The sequence below is a fragment of the Mus caroli genome, chromosome 1 (assembly GCF_900094665.2).
Source record: "Mus caroli chromosome 1, CAROLI_EIJ_v1.1, whole genome shotgun sequence".
In the NCBI taxonomy this organism is placed as follows: Eukaryota; Metazoa; Chordata; class Mammalia; order Rodentia; family Muridae; genus Mus; species Mus caroli.
In genome coordinates this window covers 59,308,697-59,333,831 of record NC_034570.1, presented here as the reverse complement: position 1 = coordinate 59,333,831, position 25,135 = coordinate 59,308,697, and the positions used below count along the sequence as shown (strand labels likewise).

The window sequence follows — 25,135 nt, the reverse complement described above, 5'->3', positions numbered from 1 at the left end:
TCAAGAAGAGAGGCTGGGGCTTCTGCTTTTCCTGTCTCTGTTTGGAGCCTTCACTGAGCTGACACAGCCAGCTAACCATGACCCCTGAACTCCAAACAGCTTTTATCTGTGCTTTCCTGTGTCTGATTCTGAGGCCCCAAACACCAACCTCCCAAATTCTTCCTTTAAAATTATTTCTGCCCCAATAAGATGAGAGATCAGCCCTTTGCCCCACCACTCGGTAACGACTGAATGAACTCTGATAGCACCCAAGGCGGAGGAATGTGAAGGAAGGGACTCAGCTTGGAAGGAAACTGCCCTGCTATGCTATCAAACTTCGTGAGCAAACAGGAGGGAAGAAGGAAGAAGGATGAGAGATGGAGAAGCAGGCCCTGCAATCGTGGTCTGACTAGATGGGGACCTGGACTCTGTGCCTGCCACCAAAGTGCGCTGTGGACTGACTCTTCTCTGAGAACAGCAGGGAAAGCAAAGACCCAGGGAAGCAAACGCTCGTAAGTTGGTGTGCCCTGAGGAACAAATAAATAATAGATAGATAAATAAAGAAACCACTGATACACTTAGCCCTGCTGCAAATTAAGGTAAAAACAACACAGCAGTAAATCGGGGCATTGCTAAGTTGCCATTCAAGCCCCTTACGCAGCGACCAACAACCCACAGAATCATGTACTTGGAGCATCCTGTGGTCTACTGCAGTAACAAGCATCTTTGTCCTCCTGGGACTTGGAGCAAGTTGGAAATCTGAGAGAAAAAGACAAGATCGGCAATAGCAGGGCACTCCGAGAGCTCCAGGATCACATGCATCATCCACACGATGATGTAATGTATAGTTCCTTCTCTCTGGAGACTTCCAAACGGATTGAGATGTCGCCATCCTCAGCTTGTAGTGTAAAACTTACCTGCTTTGATTGAATTTAACTTATTTTCATGTTGATTCATGAAAAGGAATGTTATTGACTATTTGTAGAACTTGGTGAGGACCAAAGGTTTTAGTATTAAGCAGAATTTATTTAAAATTAACTGGAGTAAGAAGCACCCTACCCATTGGGAAATGGCTCAGGGTTTTGAGTTCAATCTCTTGCTCTTAGAGATGGGAGCTCTTGCTTCTGCCTTCTATCACAGGATGATAGAACAAGAAGACCCCGGTCACATATGGCCTCCATGACATTAGACAGTCCCACTTTCAGAACCGTAAAGAACAGACCTCTACTCTTTACAAATCACTAAGTTTCTTGTGTTCTGTCACAAAGACACAGAATGGGTTAGAACAAATGTTAACATGGAGTGTCCCTTCAGAGGCCCCTGGCATCTTCACACTTACCTCTCCATTGCAGTAGCAATAGACAATAGACACGAAGAAACCCTGGAGAGAGAAAGAAGGTGTGAGCCGGGTGGGTAGCAATTCGTGAAACCCACAGCAGAAAGGACACAAGAACTGTGTCAAAATTCACCAGCTGGGTTCTGATGATTTCCTCCAAAGATCACACGAATTATTTTCTCCTGGTATTTCCCATTGTTTGTGTTTATATTACATGTGTTTGTGAGCTTCCCTTGGTTTCAGCCAAGCCAAACAAATAACTGAGTCAGCTGATCGGAGGTGCACAAAGAACCAATTCCTATTATGCAGTTTTGTGTCTACTGCTGCTCAAAGATCACAAAGGACTCACCCCCTGCTTGGTAAAATAGGTTTACATACCTTGGATGATCGAAGCTACCAACACAGAACACTATAGGGTAAGAGCACAAAGAAGCTCTTCCGTGACTGTGAAATATCTACTGGGCCTAAACACTGTGCTAAGAGTAACTGATTCAGCAGGCTAGGGGTGGGGATGTAAACCAGACAGTTCTGGAAGGGACAAAACCAGGATAAAATAAAAGCCAACAAGCACAGGAGAAATACAAGGTGATAAGGGTCTTACAGATAAAAATCAAAGTTACAGGGAACAATTGGGCAGGTGTACTACAGAAACTCAGCCAAGACTTCTCTGTGGTGACGTTTAAGCTGGTCAGAGTAACAAGATGTCAACTGGTGCAGGGCAGTGGTGGCGCACGCCTTTAATCCCAGCACTTGGGAGGCAGAGTCAGGCAGATCTCTGAGCTCAAGGCTAGCCTAGTCTACAGAGTACAGAGTGAGTTCCAGGACAGCCAGGGCTACACAGAGAAACCCTGTGTCAAAAACAAATAAACAAAAGAGATGTCAACTAGATGAAGATGAGGAAGATGGGGAAGATGGAGAAGAAGGGGAGCAGCATTCGGGGACAAAAAAAAACAGAGTGTGACACACACACACACACACACACACACCCATCTCAAGCACAAGTGCTGAAGTCATGTCCCACGAGCTCAGTGGGAGAACTGGTGAGTGTTGGCAGGCTCCAGCCCATGCAGGGCTATGCATGGCAGAAAACAACATACACTTGATCCTGGGTGCATCATGAAACCTTTGGATAATTTTGTCACGTAAGTGAGACCACCAACTCTAATAGCTTCAATTGTTCAGGCTGTTGTGAACTGGTGTTCCCGGTGTTATAGATTTTTCAGCCTTATTAAAACTTTGTGGCTATGGAGAGTTGTAGCTGATTAAGAGAGCCCAGACCATCTCAGGCTATCTTCAACTCCCTCAAGAGTCATTTGTTGCCCACCTTGTAGCAGACCTACATCATTTTAACCATTAGGTAAAACCTCCAGAACTCACTGATTTAGCAAACCACCTGCTCCTATGAACCAAATGCTAGGGACACCATCAAGCTTCATCTGAAATCCACAGTGGAAAGTTTTGGTCTTCATCACAGCTCACCTACCTGATGTCTCCACCAACATATTTGATACGCTCTATGACTCCTTTCCATTCTTTGATCACAAAACACTCACATAATCACTTCCATGAGGGTAATTCCAATCCCTGCTCTCAGGCCACAGCCACTACTATTTGTCTCAAACTCTGTTACTCCCTCTGGAGTAAATATGTCACTAGAATCAAGGTTGGAGGAAGGAGGCAGAGTGAAGACTGGTCCATCTGCAAGGTTACAGGCATCCTCTTCACACTGAAAGGAAGTGGGTGGTGGCAACCTCTTCTGTTTACTTTACTTTCCTGTCTCCCTTTTGCCTGCCTTTGTCTTCTTTCATTTCATTTATTTTTCCATACACACACCAAATGACTGACTCTGCTCTGCAGCAGTGGTGTGCTCTTCAACCATGTACCCTCTTATCTTGCTACCCAGGCTTGTCCCTCTGTCAAACAGCTCCAAAGAAACTGGTTCTTTCTGAGTCAGAGAATTAACCTAACCCCTAGGAAGGAAGATAGTAAGAGCCAGAAAATAGTGTCCTCCTCTGGCCCTCAGAAGACAGGCGCACCAAGTCAAAGAGAAGGGCAGAGAAAGGTGCCAAGGACATGAGCAAAATATATTCACAAGCCCCAGGCCAGAGGCGTGGCTGGTCACCTGGAAGGAGTTGAAGAAGAGCTCACAGTGCATGCGGATCTCCCACCAGAGCCCCGAGAAGGAGTGCGGCTGGCAGACAAACACGATGTAATGCACGCCAAATACCAGCACCAGGACCAGTGTTGACTTAGCCAGTTTCCTGGAAGAGAGCACAAGGTTTTCTATTAACTGACCTCAAACCTTCAGGAGAAGCATCCTGCTGGAGAAGTGAGCATCAGTGGTACTCAGAGGAACTGACGCCTCAGCTGCTGCCAGGCTGTCTAGCCTCCTTCCTCCATGTCTTTGGGGGATTTCAATGGATTGGTTGAGGTGTGTGTGTGTGTGTGTGTGTGTGTGTGTGTGTGTGTGTGTGTTGTGTGTGTATGTATATGTGTGTGATGTGGTGTGGGTGTGCATGTGTGCATGTATGAATGTATATGCGTATTGTATATGTGTGTTTTGTTTGTATGTAGCTGTATAAATGTATGTATGTATTATGTGTATGTTTGTGGTATGTGTGCATACCTGTGTGTGTGTGTGTGTGTGTGTGTGTGTGTGTGTGTGTGTGTGTGTGTGTCTGTATTGATAGATAGTGTGGGAGTATGTATGTGTAGGAAATTGCTGCAATGGGCAAATGAGCTTCCCAGAGATGGTCCATCACTTTGCACAGCTGCAATGGATGTACCGTAGAGAGGCACAGCCCTGGGGAGTTCATCTCTGAATTGCTTCTTGCTGCTGCTGCCTCTTCTCATGTTTTTCATTGATATATTCCTTCTGTATCTAACATGGTGTGGGTGAGTGTGGGGAGACACCAGTGGCCCGTAGTCTGGTATGATTGTTTTATGGGAGTCAGCCCACTCTATTGGGCAATTTTCCTGCAGATCAATATGAAGATGAACTTTCATAGATAATACTGTTTATATGAATTAATGACTTTACAGAATTTCTGATTTGATTTAAATAGTTTTAGGAAGTTAGGATAGTTGATAGGGAAGGTTAAGGCTATGGCATAGGTGGTTTTGTCAGAAAGATATAACAAAGACAGAACTAAGAGCAGACTGTGCCTTCTCCCTTTGTAGAGTAGTGACAGCTGCCTAGGCTAGGGCAGAAGCACAGTGAGCTCTCATGCATCACAGGCACATAGTTGTGCTTGTGGAGAGGAAAACAGGTTTGAGACAGGTTAATGACCAAAGAAACCATTCACTCTAGATTGGGTCTGAGTTCCTTGATCTTGTTATCTATCTAAGAGTGTGGTCACAGTTTTCTGTGTGCACCATGAAAAGGCAGGGTTATGAACAAAGAGTAAATGATCCTATTGTGAGAATAAGGATGGAGAAAAGATGATTAGACAGGTTAGCTGAAGAATGTTTCAAAAAATAAGACGTAAAATAAGTGATTTGTATCTTGGTAAATACAAACTGTCATAAGCTAGCATAGGAGAAAATTAGCTACAATAGACTTGGCTTGCTTAAACTTTGTCAATCAATAATTATTGACTTGAGGCTAGGATGAATTTGTGGAAAGAAAGATGGGAAATGTTCAGTTATGTGTGGGTTTCAAAAGAAGAATATATAATTAGTAATTATATTATAATTTCCCTTTGTGTAATGATTTTAATCTGTTTTTGAAGAGTATGTTTTGTAGTGATTGTTTTGGGAGAATATATAACTTGTGGGCTATGAGTGATATTTTTGGAGAATATGTAACTTGTGGCTATGATACCTATATATATGAAATTTGAAATTTTAATTTAATTTTAAAAAATCAACTACTCTTGGAGATACTTCACAATTCCTTATGAGCTAATGTGTCAGTTCTTCTTGTTCTGAATATTTGCTGTCAAATAGTTAATTTCAAACTACCCATTGATCTATTTAATTCTATCATCTGTCTGTCTGTCTGTCTGTCTGTCTATCTCTCTTGATTTTGAGAAAGGGTCTCATTGGGTATCCCTGGCTGGCCTACACCTCACTATGTAGAATAGACTCACCTCACAGGGACCTTGCCTCCTGTCTCTGCCTCTGCCTCAGTGCTTCAATTAAAGGCATGAGCCATCCCTGCCTTGTCCTGGCCTCACCCTAATGCCCTTGTACATTTGAGGCAATCCTGGGTTTTCCAATGTGAGGGTGATGTTTAGCTTTAGGTGTCAGTTTGCCTAGGGATGGTATTTTTAAACACTGGTAAGGCATTCTTTTTGATGTGTCTGTGAAGGTGCCTCCAAAGGAGATGGGTACCTGAGTAGCTGGGCTCAATGTGGAAGGTCTACCTTCCCACATTCAGTGGGTAAGGTGCCACCAACCACCTGGGGCTCACTATTTAGTACTCAGAAGGACAAGTACAGGCAGGCTTATCAGTGTTGCTGTCTTGAATGAAATGTACTAATGTAGAATTCTAGGAACTGTAGGCAAGACATGTGATGAGGAGTGAGAACAGTGGACAGGCTATGGGGGAAATGGTGAGCAAAGGGCAGGTAGCTGAACAGCATCAAGGGAACAGACCCTCTGACAGAGCCAGAAAGCAGAGGAAAAGTTTGTAGGCTTTTCCTCTTCTGCAGCTGGGACACTGCTCGCCCACCTTCAGCCTTTCCAGGCTCTGCAGCCTTTGGATCTGGGACTTGCTTGCACCTGTAGGCTGCTGAGCTGTTGGGTATCTCTGGGGCAGAGAGCTACACTATTTGTTTTCTTAGTCGTAAGACTTAGGACTTAACCAGAGACCTGGAACTGCGGCTTGCTGAAGGCTTGCCACAGGACTTCTTAGCCTCTAGAGCCACTAGAACAAGTTGAGCAAGTACTGTTGTCCATCTACCTATAACTACCTACCTACTCACAAACCTATCTGCCCGTTCACCTGTGCACATCTTGTCAACCCTATTAATTGTTCTGAAAACAAAACAAAACAAAACAAAACCTTGTCTAGTACAGACAGGCTTAGTCTAAACTGGCCCCCAACTAATCCCACCTCCTGCTAGTAAGCCCTCGTCAGTTCTTTCCCTGAGTAAGGAAATTTCTTCTAGTAGATAGATTATGACAATGGTGATAGACTACTGCTTCTGTGTTGGTGTTGCCTAAGGTTCTAACTGCCATCTTCCTAGCCTTCTACAGTAAGACAAGCTGCCAAAGCTCTCAGTAGTGTGAGATAGTCTACTGAAAGGCTCGTGTGGCAAGAAACAGTAGTATCTAGATATCAGCCGATAAGCACCCAAATCTACCAGGAGTCACACGGACTCATATATATCTGCCCCAGCCCAACTTCACCATCATCTCACCACCCTGACTGATGTTTTAGTTGCAGCCTCATAACAGCCAGAGAAGCAAAGGGCCAGCACCCAGATTCCTGACCTACAGATAATGAAATGGAAAATGTGATGTTGAAAGCCACTAAGCCATTCCTTCTGTCACCACTTTCTTCCAGTTTGGGGTGACTTTTGTTTTAATTGTACTTCTGATCCAAGCAATGACCAAATGTGTCCCACTTCTTCCCATTTCCCAAATGTCCCCCCTTGTGAATAATTTACACCAAGAATCTCAAACAACTTAGTCTTCTGTCCTTGCCAGTCTCTCCTCTAGATGCATTATTTATTTATTATTTCTCTTCTTGGAAACAAGCTGTGTGGGTGAGCCAAGATCTCGCTAGCTAAGACTAAAGAGAACTAGATTCAGAATCTAACCTTGATGTTTGTTACCTACAGAATTCTGATTCATTTATCTGGTCTTACAGATAAGTGAGGTGGGGTCCACAAGCCTGTAAAGGCTCTACTATCTCAAGGCTTTCTTGGGAGTTACCTACCAGCACATTTTCCATCATAACCTGCTTCCTGGAGGACCCACAGGTTCTGATGGAGGTGTCCAGCTCAAATGTCTGGAGTTTTCTACCTCCCTCATTGCCTATGGTGTCTCAATATTGTCTGAATCACGTTCCCTTGCATCTGTTCAGCTACCTGCCCCTCACTCTGTAGCCTGTGGGCTTTTCAACCACTGGTCTGAGCCCCCACTTGTCTTGCCTACAGTTCCTTCAATCTTAGAATTCTGCATTAGTCCATCCATTCCAGACATCATTGTGATAAGCAGCAGATCTCTCCTCTGACCTGAATAACACTCAGCTCTCAGGACCTACCCATACTTGTCCACCTTCCAAATGCTGAGCAGTAAGTCCCGAGTACCTGTAACTATACGACTGGGAACGATGCTGTGAACACCTAAGGCATTTTGATATTGGTCTAGTTAGATTCAGGAATTGCATTAACTGCACTTGCACAGCCTTGAAATTCTTGTCTAACATTTCTTCGAGAAGAAAATTACATTCTGTTTTTTAAGATGTAGTGTAAATCCCTCTGGAGAGTGCTTTCAGAATCAAGCTAACTTTGATCGCTCCTACTTTTGTAGCTGGGAACCAAAACCAATGTTCAAACGTAAAATCAAATCAGAGTGATAGATTATAAAAGTGGTTACAAATGCAAAAGTTTTGTCACCATTCAGTTTAATACAAACCAGAGAAAAACTGCATCAGGCAATGAAATCCATTCCATACTCTATTAGTTCTTTTGAGTTTTCTCCTCTTGCCTACAACTAAGCTATTTTGTAGTTCTGTGGGGATATGGGATCATCTGTAAAAACTGTAATTGGATTCATCGTCAGTGTATTGTATAACAAAGTACCACAAAGTTACTACCTTAAATGATGTCCATTTACTTCATTGCTAAGCAGTGCTACAAGTGCACACCAATATAATTGGGTCTTATACTCCAGGATCTCACGACTGAACTCAAGGTTGCCGCTAAGGCTGGGTTCACAGACGGACCTAAGGTTCCCCTTGTCAACTCATTCAGATTTCTAAAGACCTCCATTGAATTTGTAGGTTTATCTTCTGGCTCCAGGCCAAGAGTCACTGGGATCTTATGGGCTGCCTTTAGATTCAAACCACAGGCCCTCCCAGGCTTCCAGGATGGAGTGTCTATAAAATATTATAAGAGTGACTAGTCTACTTTCTTTGTCATGTAATGTAACCTAATCAAGGAAAGATCAACAAAGTCATTGTAAGCCTTGCCCACATTCAAAGTCTAGGTGACAGGTATTACACATGGCACATAAATGATACAAAAAACTAGGGTTCCCAGAGTCTATGGTAGGAATCTGTCTACCACAGTAATGCAACTGATTCCCAACCACTGAAATGCAAAGATCTCAGTTGCTTTGTCTCCCTTCCTTACTTCCACTCTCCCTTTTTGCAAGAGTGAAATGTAACAAAATGAAACTGTTAGAAGTTTTGGACCACGCTACTGTAGCATCCTGTAGTCACCTCTCTTCTTATAAGAAAACATGTTATCAATTCCAGCTGTGGATAGAAGCCCAAAGAAGTAAAATATTCATGGAAAGTTGTCCCATGGATGACTATTCACCTTTAAATCTATCTGCTTTGCTGCCACACAGTATTAGTTTTACCCTAAACATTAAATATGTTGTTTGATTAACATTGAACAAGTCCAGTAAGAGGAAACATTCAAGTGTTCTTTTTGGTGAACTCTTCCACACTTGTATTTTCCAAGTTCTAACAATTCCTCTTACTTGTTAAAGTAAGTTAAAATAAAATATAAAAGAGCTCATTTTTGGATGTTGACTTATTTAGTGATTTATTAAAGCACTTGCATGTGCTACCTATTTGCCAAGCATGGTGTCACTTGCTACCTGGAACAGAATGACCTGAGAGAATCGCTGAAACAATGGGTCGTTTCTCTTAACTTGCTGACTTCCACACACACGACTGTAAACCCTTGCTTGCATGCCTGCCATACCTTGTAGTTTTAGAGTATAAAACTAGAATACAAACTGAGCTCAGGATCAAAGCCTTTCAGGAACTCTCCTGGCTTTGGTCCACGGGTGACATTTTCTTTCACTCCCATTGGCATCAGAATGCTTACTCTAGAAGGGTTCTGTAAACATTTCTGGAGGCCCCAGTGATATCTCCTTCACCACGACCCCAGTTAGTCCAGAGAGGCCTGCATCCCCCAGGCCTCTCAGCTCACTGAAAGTCTCTGGAACTGGAATTGTGCATCCCCAATGGAATTCCAGGAAATTTGAAAGACTTCGCTAATGCTGCACCAAAAAATTAGCTTAAAGTTGCAGGTGCCAATCTGTGAATAAATCCCACCCCCACACTAAGGCTGCTATGAGCTTTGAGAGCTGACCCAGACCAACCTCTGAAACTTACAAAACAACTTCAGAATGAAGACAACAGCTCAGCTCCTACTCTGCCTCCTCATGTCCTGATGCTATGGATTCTGCAACCATTGATCACCCCTTGGACGTAATCATATTGTGATGGAACTGCCCACACTGGTAAAACAGGCTGTGATTCCTTTTAGAAATGGCTCTTTCTAGTGAAAGCTAATGGATGAGTGACCAGATGACAAAAGAATGGTTATGAACTGTGAGAAACATGTTAGTTAATATTGATTATGTTGGTTATAATTGATAATTGGTTAATACTGATAGTATTATGTGTTATCTTAATACTGGTAATACATAGACGTTGCCGTGAAAGGTTCCTGGAAAAGATCCCCCACAATTTGACAAGGAGTTAAAGTCATTGTGGACCTTTAGGGATGGGGAAACTAGGAAAAATATTATGGAAACTAACCATATAAAGTCCTTCATCTGAAGAAGACATGTCTTAAGATGATGGCCTTAGTAAATGCCAGCCATGTGCTCCTTTACCTGTGTCAGGATTGCTACATATGTACAAGCCAGTTACTTACCCTAGAGGAGGAATAAATAACCAAAGCCTGACTAGCAAAAGGAAAGGGGCAGGTCTGGTTCACAGGGCCACCAAGTCATTAAGAGAAGCCCAATGTGTGGGAAATGAAAAGGCTATACTAGACTAATTAAAAGAACAGTAGCTCCCAGTGCTACCTACTGCACCTACTCCAATGGTAATTACATCTGCTACCCAGGATACAGTTGCAGATGGGTATTCTTGGCCTCTAACTTAGATGTGCTCACAGGAAGTAAGGTCCAGCAACCCTTGAATCTATTAGATTCAAGAAATAAGAGAACTCCTGTATTTTTACCAGTCCTTCTGGGACTGAGTCTGACAGGGTCCATGAGCACTGATGCCTCACAATAAGGCATCTATAAGTCCATCATAGCCAGTTCTCTACTCAGACCAAGTAGAATGTAGCTATTGTTCAGGAGAGCTTCGTCACTCTTCAGAATGGAACAGATTTATGGGCATCAATGGTCTTCAAAAATCCTAGAGGATTAACACTGAAAGGGGAGACAGGAATAGTGTGAGAAAATGCCAAAGGGTATTTAGAAGGATTCAGGCTGGAAGTACAACCGAAAGGCAATGCAGATGACACTCCAGTACCAATCCATTTCTTGAAGATAAATTCATCTGGTGTTGTAGAAGATGAAAAGGAAGGAACAGCATAGAATAAGATATAAAAGATCAATTATTAGATACTGATTTGTTGATTTCTTTAGCGGTTTACTTAAAGAACTGTTTGTCCTGCCTATGTGATGAGCTCTTGCTACCTAGAGCAGAATTAAGTTAGAGAAATTGCTGAAACAATAGGTGATTGCCCGTAACACCTGCCAACTGTCAGATAAGCTACTGTAAAATCTTGCTTCTTTACCTGCCTTACCCTGCCTTACCTTTTTGCTTTTTATTATAAAATGAGAATACTAACTGGGCCCAGGATCAAAGCCTTTCTGGGGTTATTCTGGCTTAGGTCCCCTGGTGATATTTTCTCTCTTTCCCTCTCATCACTGTACAAGTGCATATTCCAGAAGGATCCCCAAAACAACTGGAACTGAGTTGAATTTAAAAAGAAAATGTTCATCTCTTCAGCTCCATCTCATAAATTTGTTGTCTTCACATTGACCTTGTTTTAAAATAACCTATAGGTAAACCATCCTTCACGTGCCACTGAGAAAAACAGGGTGAAGGGCTTTTTATAGCTACTTGTTTGTAAATTAGAGTGAAACTACCTCAACATCTTATTTGTTAATTTGTCATCATTTTAAAGCACTATCCATATCATCTAAGAGATTAAGTGTAAATTTCAGGTACCTGTGTGTATGTGTATGTATGTTTGTGCATGAATGTGTGGCTGTGTGGGTGTCCCTGTGTGTGCTTGTGTGTGTGCACATGCATGTGTAAAGGAGAAAAAGAGGTGGAAAGGAAGAGAGAGAATACATGGTCATGTGGATGTCAAATGACAAGCTTATTCCGTGACATTCTCCTGGAGAGACTATATGATCTCTGAAAATGTTTTTAGTCTTTCAGAGGATCATGCATGGAAATGTGTTTATTAGATACCACTGCTTAGACATTTCATATTGCTTTAAATTTGTATTGCTTTCTTTTACAAAATATGTATGAGATAATGCTAATGAAAGAAACCTTTTGCAAAAGTTTGAAAGTACAAAAATGGTTGGAGATAACATACTGTTTGAGTGAAAAATGACTCCCATAGAATCCTATTATTGGAGGTGTGACTTGTTAGAGAAAGTGTCACTGGAGGATGGGCTCTAAGGTTTTTAGAAGCCCACACCAAGTTCTATGTCTTGCTATCTCTTCCTGCTCCCTGTGGATCAAGATGTCGAACTCTCAGTTATCTCTCCAGTACTGTGTCTGCCCATGTGCCACTATGATTCTCAGCACAACGATAATGAACTAAACCTCTAAATTGTAAGCCAGGCACAATTAAATCTTTCCCTACATAAGAGTTGCCATGGTCATGATATCTCTTCACAGCAATAGAAACTCTAACTAAGACCAAAATTGGTACCAGAAACTGGGGTATTGCTGCAATAGGCCTGTAACCATGCTTTTGTTTGGAGAAATGTGGGCTTTGTGAGTTCACAGCCAACCTGGTCTACAGAGCAAGTTCCAGTACAGCCAAGCTTAGACAGTGAAGGAAACCATCAAAAACAAAGCCGATCAAAACACAGAACCAATTCTACAGCAAGTAGCAGAACTTAACAGCTTCAGCTGTGTGGTTCTGAGTTTAGAGTCAAGGATATAGTAAAGGTGTTATGGAATCTCCTTCCTCAACTAAGGAAAGCTGCTGAGGTCAAGCATGTCAGGGATGTCCCTGCATGGAGACCTAGAAAGGCAATTACATGAAGCTGTAAATGTGATGCCTAGATTGCCTTTGGGACCCCAAGATGTTGGAGATGCCAGACTCCTGGGATACCTGCCAATGGAAGCTACTAACAAACGAAGGGAAACAGCCCAAGAGAAAGAGGTGTGTTGTGGTCTACAAAGCTGAAAGAAGCTGAAGATCTGAAGAGCTGGTTGACATCAGACATAGAGATGCAGAGTTTGACATTTGCCTAGCTGGGTTTTGGTCTTGCTTTGGTCCAGTATTACCTAATTATGCTCCCTTTCCACCTTTTTGAAATGGTAAGATAAATTCTGTGCCATTATATGTTGGAAGTATGTTATCTGCTTTTTTATTTTGACTTTACAAGAATTACAGTTAAGAGATTGACAAGAGTCTCTGAAGAGACTTTATATTTGTACTTTTAAACAGGACTGAGATGGTTAAAGACTGTGGGGACATTAAAGTTGGACTTAGTTTATTTTGCCTTATGATATAGCCACAAACTTATGGAGGTCAGGGAGTGAAATGTGGTAGTTTGAATAAAATGCCCCCATAGACTCATAGGAAATGTAATTATTGGAGTTGTGGCCTTGTTAAAGGAGCTGTGGCTTTGTTAGGGGAAGTATGTCACTGGCAGGGTGGCTTTGAGATTTCAGAAGCTCAAGCCAGGCCAGTGGCTCACTTTCTCTTCCTGCTCCTTGTGGATCTACATGTAAAACTCTCATATACCACTCAACACCATGCCTGCTTGCATGTCCCATGCTTCCCACCATGATGATAACAGACTAAACCCCTGAACTGTAAGCCAGCCCCAATTAAAGAGTTGCAGTGGTCACGGTATCTTTTCACAGCAATAGAAACCCCAAGACATACACATTTAAGTAGTCCACGCTCAAATTAATACTAACACTACTGAAACAAGAACACAAATTTCATCTTCTCAAGTCTGCTTTGGAAGTAAGGTTTGATAATCTGGGGTCTCAAAAACAGAAACTGAACTGAATTTCCAAATCGTTGGTGAGTAGTTTCACAAATAAGAAACACATTTCTCATTGTGTATTTATGTGTGGCTTAACTCTGAACAGTATTAGGAACACCAATTTTGTTTCATCTATGGAAAAATAGCCAGTTAGCTGAAAACCTACATTCTCTAAGTTCTATGAGTCAAGACCTTCTCTAATGAACAACTTTGAAATTTAAAATATTTCTGGACATCAGATTAAAGTTATTCTGAATTCTGAATAGCAGCTTACTTAAATTCTTAATAAATTATTCTCCTCAATTATTCTAAGAAATAATCCCCCGGGATTTTTTAGGTGTTATTCATCATCCTCCTTTCTTACATAAGTTTCTCAAAACTCTTGGGCAACTTTTTCAAAGACGGTCAACTTCATGTCATTTACAACTATATAAATAAGCATCCTGCATTCAGAACTAGAAATCTACAGCAATTATAAACATAATCACATTTTTTGGAGAAGAATAAAAGGTTATTTATATCCCCACACTGTGCTATTATTCTTGGCCTGTGTCTTCAATGGTGGCTAACACAAGATAAGCTATCTTAGTACAATATAGGCATTTATCCATAGATTCTTAGGCACAGTGTTTATCACAATGCTACCACTGAACATTGTTAGAGTTGGAAGCTATAGGTTTGTTCACATTGTGCACTCTATAGAGTCCCAACCAACCTTGTAGTCTTTGCTGCTGGACAGCAAAGGCTAACACATATTAGAGGGTAAGGAATCAGCAAAATAAAAATCTTGGCGAATGTTTGTGAAATAACACTCAGCATGCTGAACGTGGTTCGTTTCTTCAAGCATGTGCGACATTACTTCACAGCAAGCAGAGGCAGAAGTTGTTAACTGATTTAAGGAATATAAAACCCAGTCTGCATCCACCTGATTACTAGACATGTGAGTTCAATTGGATAGAGGCCATTAGTATTCAGAATTACCAAATGATCACTAGCAGGAAGGGGCACTCCCTTAAAATGGCTTGATAGAGATTATGAACATTCAATTTGTCCTTTTCCTCATGAAAGACAAAGTAATAAAATTCCTCCAATCAGTGAATTTTTAAAGTTCTTAAAATATGTATTTGAGAGCTATCAATTCACCAAAGATTGGGTGTTGATTAGTTTCAGTAAGGACATATTTTCAAATACAGACAACTGCCTAAGATACTCACCAGGAGACTTGGGTAAATTCATACAATTTGTAGAAAATTAACAACCTGCTAGGAGCAGATAAAAATATACAGAAGAAGATTTGGGGATATTTGTATCTTGATTATATATACTTGCTTCCAACAAATCATGTAAATGAATTAAACAAAAACACACATTCATAAAGCAAATCCCCTAAGGACTAGCTGGTGCTTATTCTTTAAAAGGCAAGCAAAGTGTTTCCTGTGATGAAAGTTTCTCTGTATTACCTGTACTGCTTTCTCATGTCATGCCCAACCGCATTGGTTTCCCAAATTTTGGTAGCAAGAACTCTAACTGTATTCAGGAACAGAATAAAATTCAGCTGAAAGACAAAAGAAGGTAATACCACACAAAAATTAGACTACTCTTCAAGACATTTGTAGAAACTTAATAATTTGAACTTCTTTGTATTAAGACTAAAAATTACCCATTCCCTAAATTTGGATGCAGAATCTGAGATAAGACAATAAAGGCGACTGATTCTTGATTTGTTTTCATTTAAAAAATAAAAAAGAAAAGAAAGGCTAAATTTTTAATAGCATTAGAAACCAGAAATACCAGAAAATAATCTACCAGAATCTAAATTCCAAAGTTCAGATGTAGCCATATGGAAGGCTGGAGGGACAAAAATAAGTTATTGTGTAAATGGGACTACCTTTTAAAACTGATATTAAAACCTCACTCTGCCTCTGGGTTCATGAAGAAGAGTAATAGAATTGTTCAGAGAATAATATTCTCACCTATGATGTGTGAAATGTACTGGGAGATGCATGTTAAGAATATTTTATAGGCAAGATGCTATATAAGAAAAGGTCTCTGGTGTAGAAAGTTATATTGAATTTGAAAAGTGATAGGTGTGGGATCCATTAGAGAGAATCAAGTTCTGCCTTCAAACAAGGGAGATGGCAGAGAGTTGGTTCCTCTTCCTTTGTATAAGAGGAAAATGCTCCTAGACTAACCGTGCATGGCTGCCATTTCTTGAACATTCTCTAAGCTTCATGAGAATTATGAGATATTTTTATTGTGACATTATTAAGGACCCAAATCTTCCAATCCAAAAAGATTTGACCTGGGTTACCCAGCTATTCACTGGAATTTGAATCCATCTGCATAGTTCTGTGATGCATTTAATGATCACACTCTCACTCTCTTCAGATGTATTAAAACATACATAAAACATTCCATGAGGATTGCTTTCTGAACAGCCATATTTATTTCACATCACAGAATTTCCACTTTACCTGAGAAAACAGCTCCTAGTGATGCAGTAAGTCTAGGGTGGAGATCTGGGGAAAGGCTGAATCACAGCAACTATGTAAATGGCTGAGGAATTGAACATAGAAGTGCTATGGGAGTACAACCAACTATGCACTGTCATTTATCAGTCCCTAACCCATATAATAGAAGTGCAACCCTATGCTCTACTGTATGAAAATGTCCAGAACCAAGATCTCTGTCTTCATGTCATACATCAAAGATAAATTATGACACCCCACCCCAATTTTTTTTGATTGGGAAGTAATATATGCCACTTAACCCAACAGTTTAATAAAAGAGAAGATATATTTAAGGATGGCAAATTGACTACTAAAAAAATAAGTATTAATTAAAAACTAAGCCTAAGCAGAACTTGTTAGTTTCAAAGAAAATACACACATGTTTATAAACATAATGATCCATGTCAGAGTAGCTTCATGAAACTTCAAACAATTGTTCTAAATAGTTTAGGGAACTATAGACTATAGGGTAACTAAAAAGTGTTATTGGTTACATAATATCCTGATTTTTTTACAAAAATTAGAGCTTTTTAATTTTCACAATGATTCTAGAAGACATGTCATCATCATCACTTCACAGATGCAGAGTAGGTGACACTGTATGTGACCACACAGCCAGTGAGTGGCAGAATGCTAATGTAGAACACACAGCTGGACCTACTGTGTAACTCCTGGCCATTCTGTTGCTCTGACCATCAAATACAATTGAAGCAATAAAAGAATACATTGATTAAAAATGGATCAAAGACATTAACTTTAAATCTGAGATTCTACTTCTAGATAAAAGCATTAAAAATGCTCTTCAAAATAATGCAAGAACTTTCTGAACAGAATTATGGGATAAGAACAAGGCCCTAGAATCAGATGGTGGGGCTACTGCAAGCTGAAAGGTGTCTGCATTGCAACAGAAACAATCAGCATAGTACACAGGCCACAGATGGGAGAAAATCTGAAAATCTTTACCAACTACACCTCAGACACAAAGCACTGCCAAAACTAAATACAAAGGAAATAAAGCAGCCAATCAGCAAACAGGCTATTAACAAATGTTGGGGAGGATGTGGGGAAAGAGGAACCCTTATTCACTGTTTGTGGTGGGTGGGTAAAATTAGGATAGCAAGTAGGAAAATAAGTTTGGAGGTTTCTCAAAAAGTAAAAATTCAGGTGACAGCAGATGCTGGCGAGGATGTGGAGAAAGAGGAACACTCCTCCATTGTTGGTGGGATTGCAAGCTGGTACAACCACTCTGGAAATCAGTCTGGCGGTTCCTGAGAAAACTGGACATAGTACTACCGGAGGATCCTACAATACCTCTCCTGGGCATATATCCAGAAGATGTCCCAACCGGTAAAAAGGACACATGCTCCACTATGTTCATAGCAGCCTTATTTATAATAGCCAGAAGCTGGGAAGAACCCAGATGCCCCTCAACAGAGGAATGGATACAGAAAATGTGGTACATTTACACAATGGAGTACTACTCAGCTATTAAAAAGAATGAATTTATGAAATTCCTAGCCAAATGGATGGACCTGGAGGGCATCATCCTGAGTGAGGTAACCCAATCACAAAGGAACTCACACAATATGTACTCACTGATAAGTGGATATTAGCCCAGAAACTTAGAATACCCAAGATATAAGATACAATTTGCTAAATGCATGAAACTTTGCCCCTTCTTTGCATGAAACTCAAGAAGAACCAAGACCAAAGTGTGGACACTTTGCCCCTTCTTAGAATTGGGAACAAAACACCCATGGAAGGAGTTACAGAGACAAAGTTTGGAGCTGTGACGAAAGGATGGACCATCTAGAGACTGCCATATCCGGGGATCCATCCCATAATCAGCTTCAAAAAGCTGACACCATTGCATACACTAGCAAGATTTTGCTGAAAGGACCCAGATATAGTTGTCTCTTGTGAGACTATGCCGGGACCTAGCAAACACAGAAGTGGATGATCACAGTCAGCTATCGGATGGATCACAGGGCTCCCAATGGAGAAGCTAGAGAAAGTTCCCAAGCAGTTAAAGGGATCTGCAACCCTATAGGGGGAACAACAATATGAACTAACCAGTACCCCCCCTCCCCCGGGAGCTCGTGTCTCTAGATGCATATGAATCAGTGGAAAGAGAGGCCCATTGGTCATGCAAACTTTATATGCCTCAGTACAGGGGAATGACAGGGCCAAGAAGTGGGAGTGGGTGGGTGGGGGAGTGGGTAGGGGAACATGTCAAGGACTTTTGGGATAGCATTGGAAATGTAATGAAATAAATACCCCCCCCAAAAAAAAGTAAAAATAAAATTAACATGTACCCCAGCTATTCCACTCCAGTGCAAGCATCCAGGGAACCCCATTCCCCACCACAGTGACATTTGCATCCCCATATTTATTGCTGCTGTCCTCATTACAGAAAAGAAATGGGGCCAACCTAGATGCCCATCAACAGATAAATGGATGATGAAAGTCTGGTACATATATAAAATGAAATATTATTCAATTCTGAAGAAAAAATGAAATTACAAAATTTTCAGGGAAAAAAACTGATAGACTTAGAATGTATAATGATGTTAAGTGAGGTAACCCAATCTCAGAATGAAGAAAACAAGGCATGATCTCCCACAACTCGTATGCCAGCCTATAATGTATACTCATCTGTATGTAAGCAAATGTGAGGATTTCATTTAACATCTTAAAAGGAGAACAGGAAAGGGCTACAAAACAAAGCCAAAAGGCATACTAATGAGTTCACATATACAGTATCCTTTGTGTATGTCCCTTGAGTGCACTCTCAAAGGGTAACACATTTTCAATGCAGATTCGGTCCTCGATGGGCGGTGTCCACATCTGATTCCATGAGGGGCCATTACCTTCCTGGGAGGCATGAATTTTGAGTTGCATTTTTCACTGATTATTCCTGTAGGGAGTAGTTCTTTTGTAAGCACTGATAAGCTTGGTGTGTTTAAAAAAAAAAACACAAAAGTAAAACAACAAAAATTTTAACTTCAAAATAATAGAGTGTGAAAATTGTTGGAATTATTTTAAAATAATCCTAACCTTGAAATTTCTGAGAGTTCCTTCAATTTATTTTCTCTGGATACCCAAGAATGACATGTCTGGAATTCAAAAACCCCAAGAAGTTTGGGTTTTTTTTCACTTACATTATAATTCTAAAAATGTATTATTATTGCTGAATAAATGTACTTTGCCTTAAATATATATAAAGCAGCAAATGGATATGGAGACAGAAATTCATTGAGAACAGGATGGTTTAGTAAAAGATGGACCTAAACTCTAACCAGGTTTTTACATCAGTAGAATAAACAGCAAGTTGTGAGACCACAGAGCAGGAGAAGAGATTTTCAGCAGCTGAGACCGCCCTGCCCTGGAAGAGCCCTTCCAGAGGATGCTTCCAGCTGTGTGGGGCTAAGGTGCTTACATGGAGAACACGGAATTGTGAGCTAGTGAGCAATTTATTCTTTCTGAAGAAAAGACTGTGAATAAGGACATAAAGAGAAAATTCCCTATAGACATTACTGACATGGTTCTGCAGTTAGGAGAGGTGCATCATGTGCCAATCGAGGGCAATGAAGGTGAACATTTATTATGATTACCTCTCAGTGATGAAGGAGATTCTTGCTGTTGCTGCTGTAAGTGAGAATTACATAGAGTCCCTGCATGCCTCATGCAACGTTCTTGGAAAAAAAAATGTTTCCTTATATAATTGCATAATTATATAATTGTATAATCTCTGTATAATTGTCCAGGTAAAAACTACCTCTGAACTGATGAACTTAGCCAAACTCAACTGCATTGTCTGAAATCAACTCGACGGCACTCTGAATTGCCTTCCCCTCCTGATGTACCCTGTGCTGCTCTTAAGTAACCTCTTTTTCCTGTCTGTTCTAGTGAAACTGGGGTGTATCCTATCTTTGACTCATTCTGTCAAATCTTTCTCTGATTCATCACTTTGTCTCCCCCTCAATTAGATGACACTTTCAAACATGGCTGCTTCCTTTTACAAACTAACTTTACCTTCCTTGTGTTAGATTAAAGGTGTGTACTAAGGGTGTGTACTATGGGGTGGATATTCTATCCAGAGGGATTAAATGTGTGTCATTCTAGCTGGATCACACAGACCTAGAAAAATTTTTGATATGATCTCTTGCCAGAACAGCCATGTTGCTAAATTAAGATTTCTCTACCTCTTCCCCTCTTTCACTTAACCTGATAATCACACACAGTTTTACTATTACAACAGAAACCAGTCATCAATTTCACAAACTTAATAGTCCAAATGTCCTTGTGAAAATCTGTTTATACAATGATCCTTCATACCTGCATTCCTGATCACCTATCCTTAGGCAAATTCCATTTTAGCATCAAGGATTTCCAATCTGCCAGTATGATGAACGATATATACTTCTTCAGCTGGTTTGTTGAGCTGTCCCCATGCAGGGGATCAGCTTTCTGCATCATCTTCCTTGCTGTCTTTCTGCATCAATTCTTTCCTTGAGTCATGCCTTTCATGTGGAAACTTCTCTTACTCAGATTGGATCTTTAACAATTTGGATGGAACCCATAGTCTATCATAGGCAAACATATTCCATGACTTCCATGCTGATGTTAAAACATCTTTAAAGTATACAGGTTAATCTAATTCAGCAATTGTTTTGTTTTACAATCCAGTGTCTTTCAGATAATCTTATTGCCCCTTTCTGTTTATCAAGGTACCATTAGGTCTTTATGAATTCACACATAAAGTAGACACTTAGGCACTAGCATTCCATGCCTAGTTCCATGCCAGTGAGTCACACTTCTGACCCATTTAAATATAGGAACAACCAAGCCATATTATGTAAGATATTCAGTGTCTCCAATACCTAGTTTAGTTTTCTTTAGTTGCTCTGTGAATTGCTGACAAGAAATGCTTGGCTTGTGTTGTTCTGACTGTAGCCCAGGCTGGTCTTGAATTCACAGTGTTAGCCAAAGATGGCCTTGACCTCCTAAGCCGCCTTTGTCTCAAGAACTGAGACTACAGATGTGTCACTGTCTTCAACTAATTTTCATATAGTAGCTACAACTAAGCAATACTGTTGATTGGCCATAAAGCAATAGACCATCCCAGTCTTCAAGCAACCCATAGCTGGCATTTAAAAAAGAACCAAAGAACTAAAATAAGAAATCTGAGCTGGCCACTCATTGACGCATTTGAATTTGTAGGTATGCTTTTCTGTAGTCTGTGGTTCATTTTCTGAGAAATCTTCAAAAATAATCTAAGAGTCAAAAAATGTTCTGGGTGGGAACCATTTAGAAGATGTTTTCCTGATGGTAATTTGACAATGCTAGTGTAGAGCTCTTCACATTTAAATAACCCTGCATAAACCGATTCGACTGTGAAAGCATGCAGAGTTTATAGTTCACATGATACATGGGGCTCAGAATTAGGAAAATGTGGACTGGGAGTGAGTGTTTCTTCAGAGTCACTTTTATTGGTCTATATTCACTTTTACAGCATCATTGTGCTATGGACCAGTCTCTGTATTTGACACGGACAGGCTCTTCAGATAACTAATGGTTTACTTTGAAAGAAGTACATTTAATACAAAGTTCAGATTTTTAGGGTGTTTTTTTTTCTGTCATCTCATGTGTATTTTGTTCTACACAACCATAAAAAAAGATATCTCAGAGAATTCTAACAGAAGGAACAGGATGGCACCTCTCATAAAAAAGTTTAGGAACATCTTAAATGATGACTTATTAAAATGCTATATTGATTACTTTTTAAAATGTGGAAAATAAACAGGTATATTCTACTCTCTGTTCCTTAAGTCAATGAATCATTTCCCCCCAACTGTTATCACAGGAGGGTCAGTCAACCTCCAGAATCAAGAGATGGAGATAAGGAAGATTGGTAAAGGAGAGATTTATAGAGATCTAGTTTAGTAGCTATATTTGGTATTTGACAGAATTGCAAATACCAAATTGACTTTTTTCCTAAAGAAAAATCTTCCTTCTAGAAGTCTTTCTTAAATATCTCAAAATAACACTACAAATGAAATTCAAGCTCTAATATATACACTAGATGCTGTCCATGAGTTACAAACTAATAAGAAACGAGCTATGCATTTTGTATTTATATTTATTATAGAATCAAATTATAGCAATATAATTATAATGGGGAAATGTATTACTTATAGTTTAAAAGCTCATAAATCCATAACAGTATGAGTATCAATAAATTTAAAACACTCCTTATGTTTAACATATTGAGGAGTAAGCCATTCTGTGGTGTGAGTAGAGGGCTGCATTTTGGGGTTCTCTGACGGGAATGATTATATAGCATTTGACTTTAAGACAGACACATGTTGCAACAAAGGGTGAAGGTTATGGTCAGGGTTAACAAAACAGAAGCCTTCTTGCCACTGACAGCTGGGCTAGAGGATGTATATTGGGTTTATTCAAAATGTTAAAGAACCCTGTAAATAGCAGAGATCTCCCCACTGAGGCACAGGATGCTGAGGGGCAATGCTGTCCCTGGAAATCTGGAAGACACTGCTCAGTGAAAATTCCCTAAACAAAAGATGGGCTACTTGAAGCCAACTCCATGCCTTACATTCATGACCAGGGTTTCAACCCATTTCCCCAGAGGGGAAAGACTACAAAAGAGCTTCACTCACATGAGCCCCTGCAATCCGAGGAGAACTCAGGACTGGGGAAAAGAAAGGCACCCACTCCAGAGTGTGTCCAAAGGCAAAGACTGAGGCACACACTGAGACTCTATACAGAAAGAGGGACAAGAGGGAAGGCCAGGCAGAAAAGGGAGAAGAATGAAGAAATTGATAGGTCCTGGCAGCCTAGTGACACCCATTTACATATATATGCACTGGTTACATTTTTTTTTTTTTTTTAGTTCACTTAAAAGAAAATGTTCACTTGGCTGGTAACATATACCTTGAACAGAGTTGGAAGACTGCTTAGCCTACACAATGAGTTACAGGACAATTAGAACTACAAAAAGAGTCAGTCTCTCTCTCTCTCTCTCTCTCTCTCTCTCTCTCTCTCTCTCAAAAAAGGTTCACTTTATTGGACACAAGCACTCTAATTCATCTAAGAAGGTAAGGCAATACTCTGTACAGAAAAATATATGCAGGCTTCATGTGATATCCAAAAAAATCATTTCGTGAATGGAATATGTGAAATTGATTCCTAGAAAACTACAAAAAGCTTCCAATCACAGGTTGCTGAACTTTGACCTCCCTCAGTTACAAGAGCAGCATGGTTTATGATTTCCTCCCTTAGGTCTCAGGAACAAACATGGAGACTAGAGTGTCTCCTCTTGAAAGCAAAAGGCCTTCAAAATACTGTAAGTGACACCAGAGTCAAACAGGACTGTGTGTTTAAGGTCAATAACCAGCCTCTCTAGGCAGGCACCAGCCTTTCCAAACGAATTCACCTAATATGGCCACATGATGCCTCCAGGATTTTCTCTTCAAAACTCATATTTCAGGCTGAGGATATAGCTTAGTAGAATGTTCAAACAACATACAGAAAGCCCTGGATTCGGTTCCCAGATTCAAATGAACAACAACAACAAAAAAAGTAGGGGAGGGATCAAGATGGCTCAGTGAGTGAAAAGGTTTATTCTGCCTAGTTTGATTATCTGAGTTCAGTTTCAGAATCCACATGATAGACTAGTCCCTCTTGTCTTCTGACCTCCATACAAGCATAGTGTATGTGCACCCTTTGCCTGCCTTCCACATAAATGAATAAATAAATAAATAAATAAATAAATAAATAAATAAATAAATCATAGGGGGTTTCCTTAAGACAAAAATGGGCTTGGTGATTCTATCTATAATCAATCCTTGAGCCCATTGAAATGGAAAGATTTTTCCTAATAATTGCTCAAGGCAGAATTTGGCATGTTTATTGAGTGCACATGAAATGAAGAGGGTCAAAATGCAGGGTATCATCTTTATTTTGTCATGAGACTGTATGACTGACTTAGTCAGAGTTTCTATTCCTGCACAAACATCATGACCAGGAAGCAAGTTTAGAAGGAAGGAGTTTATTCAGTTGACACTTGCATATTGCTGTTCATCACCAAAGTCAGGACTGGAACTCAAGAAGGTCAGGAAGCAGGAGCTGATACAGAGGTCGTGGAGGGATGTTACTTACTGGCTTGTTTCCCCTGGCTTGCTCAGCCTGCTCTCTTATAGAACCTAAGACTGCCAGTGCAGAGATGGTCCCACCCAAAAGGGGCCCTCCCACCCTTGATCACTAATTGAGAAAATGCCCCACAGCTGGATCTCATGGAGGCATTTCCTCAACTGAAGCTCCTTTCTCTGTGATAACTCCAGCCTGTGTCAAGTTGACACACAAAACCAGCCAGTACAATGACCTTTATCTGCAGGACTGTCCTTTCTCTTCCTAGACAGGAAAAAAAAATGTCTCCTGAAACAGACTGGGAATTTCTACATTGTCTGAACTTATTTTGCCTTTCCTTCGTCTCAGTCCTCAAGGACATATACTTTGTATCGGTGCTTGGTCCTTTCAACTACATTGATCCAGTGGCTACTGTACTCCAAGAAACTCTCAAAATGTATTAAGAACATAGGCGTTTAAGAGAGAATGCTGGATCTTAAGACCTCTGGTGAGTGGAACACAGCATCTGCTCCAATCCAATCGTGCGGGACCTGACACTGCATTAGTTAGGGAAGCAGAAAACCCAGCCTGATCAGGGGCACAAGTCCCTTCCAGTCCGGCCAGCACTAGGATAGCTAGGGCGCAGAGTCGGCTGACACCTGCCAGCTACCCACAACACCCGCCACAGGATCTTAAGACCTCTGGGGAGTGGAACACAGCGTCTGCTCCAATCCAATCTCAAGGGACCTGAGACTGCATTAATTAGGGAAGCAGAAAACCTGGCCTGATCAGGGACACAAGTCCCTTCTGGCCCACACCAGCACAGGGGTACCTTGGGCGTGGAGTCTACAGACACCCGTAAGGTATACACAGGACCCTCCACAGGATCTTAAGACCTAGTGAGTGGATCACAACTTCTGCCAGGAAGCAGGTTAGAACACCAGATATCTGGGCACCTTCCCTGCAAGAGGAGAGC

At 40.7% G+C, this 25,135-nt stretch overlaps 1 protein-coding gene across 1 annotated transcript in view; it reads right to left on the bottom strand.

The window, feature by feature from the left end:
- Nucleotides 1-25,135, bottom strand: part of Pth2r (parathyroid hormone 2 receptor) — an 83,091-nt gene that overhangs the window by 1,496 nt on the left and 56,460 nt on the right. Inside the window, exons 10-12 of the mRNA XM_021168416.1 lie at nucleotides 14,962-15,056; nucleotides 3,438-3,576; nucleotides 1,319-1,360 (exon numbers count right to left, since the gene is read on the bottom strand). Coding sequence (XP_021024075.1) covers nucleotides 1,319-1,360; nucleotides 3,438-3,576; nucleotides 14,962-15,056 — 276 coding nt within the window. The remainder of the gene's footprint in view (nucleotides 1-1,318; nucleotides 1,361-3,437; nucleotides 3,577-14,961; nucleotides 15,057-25,135) is intronic.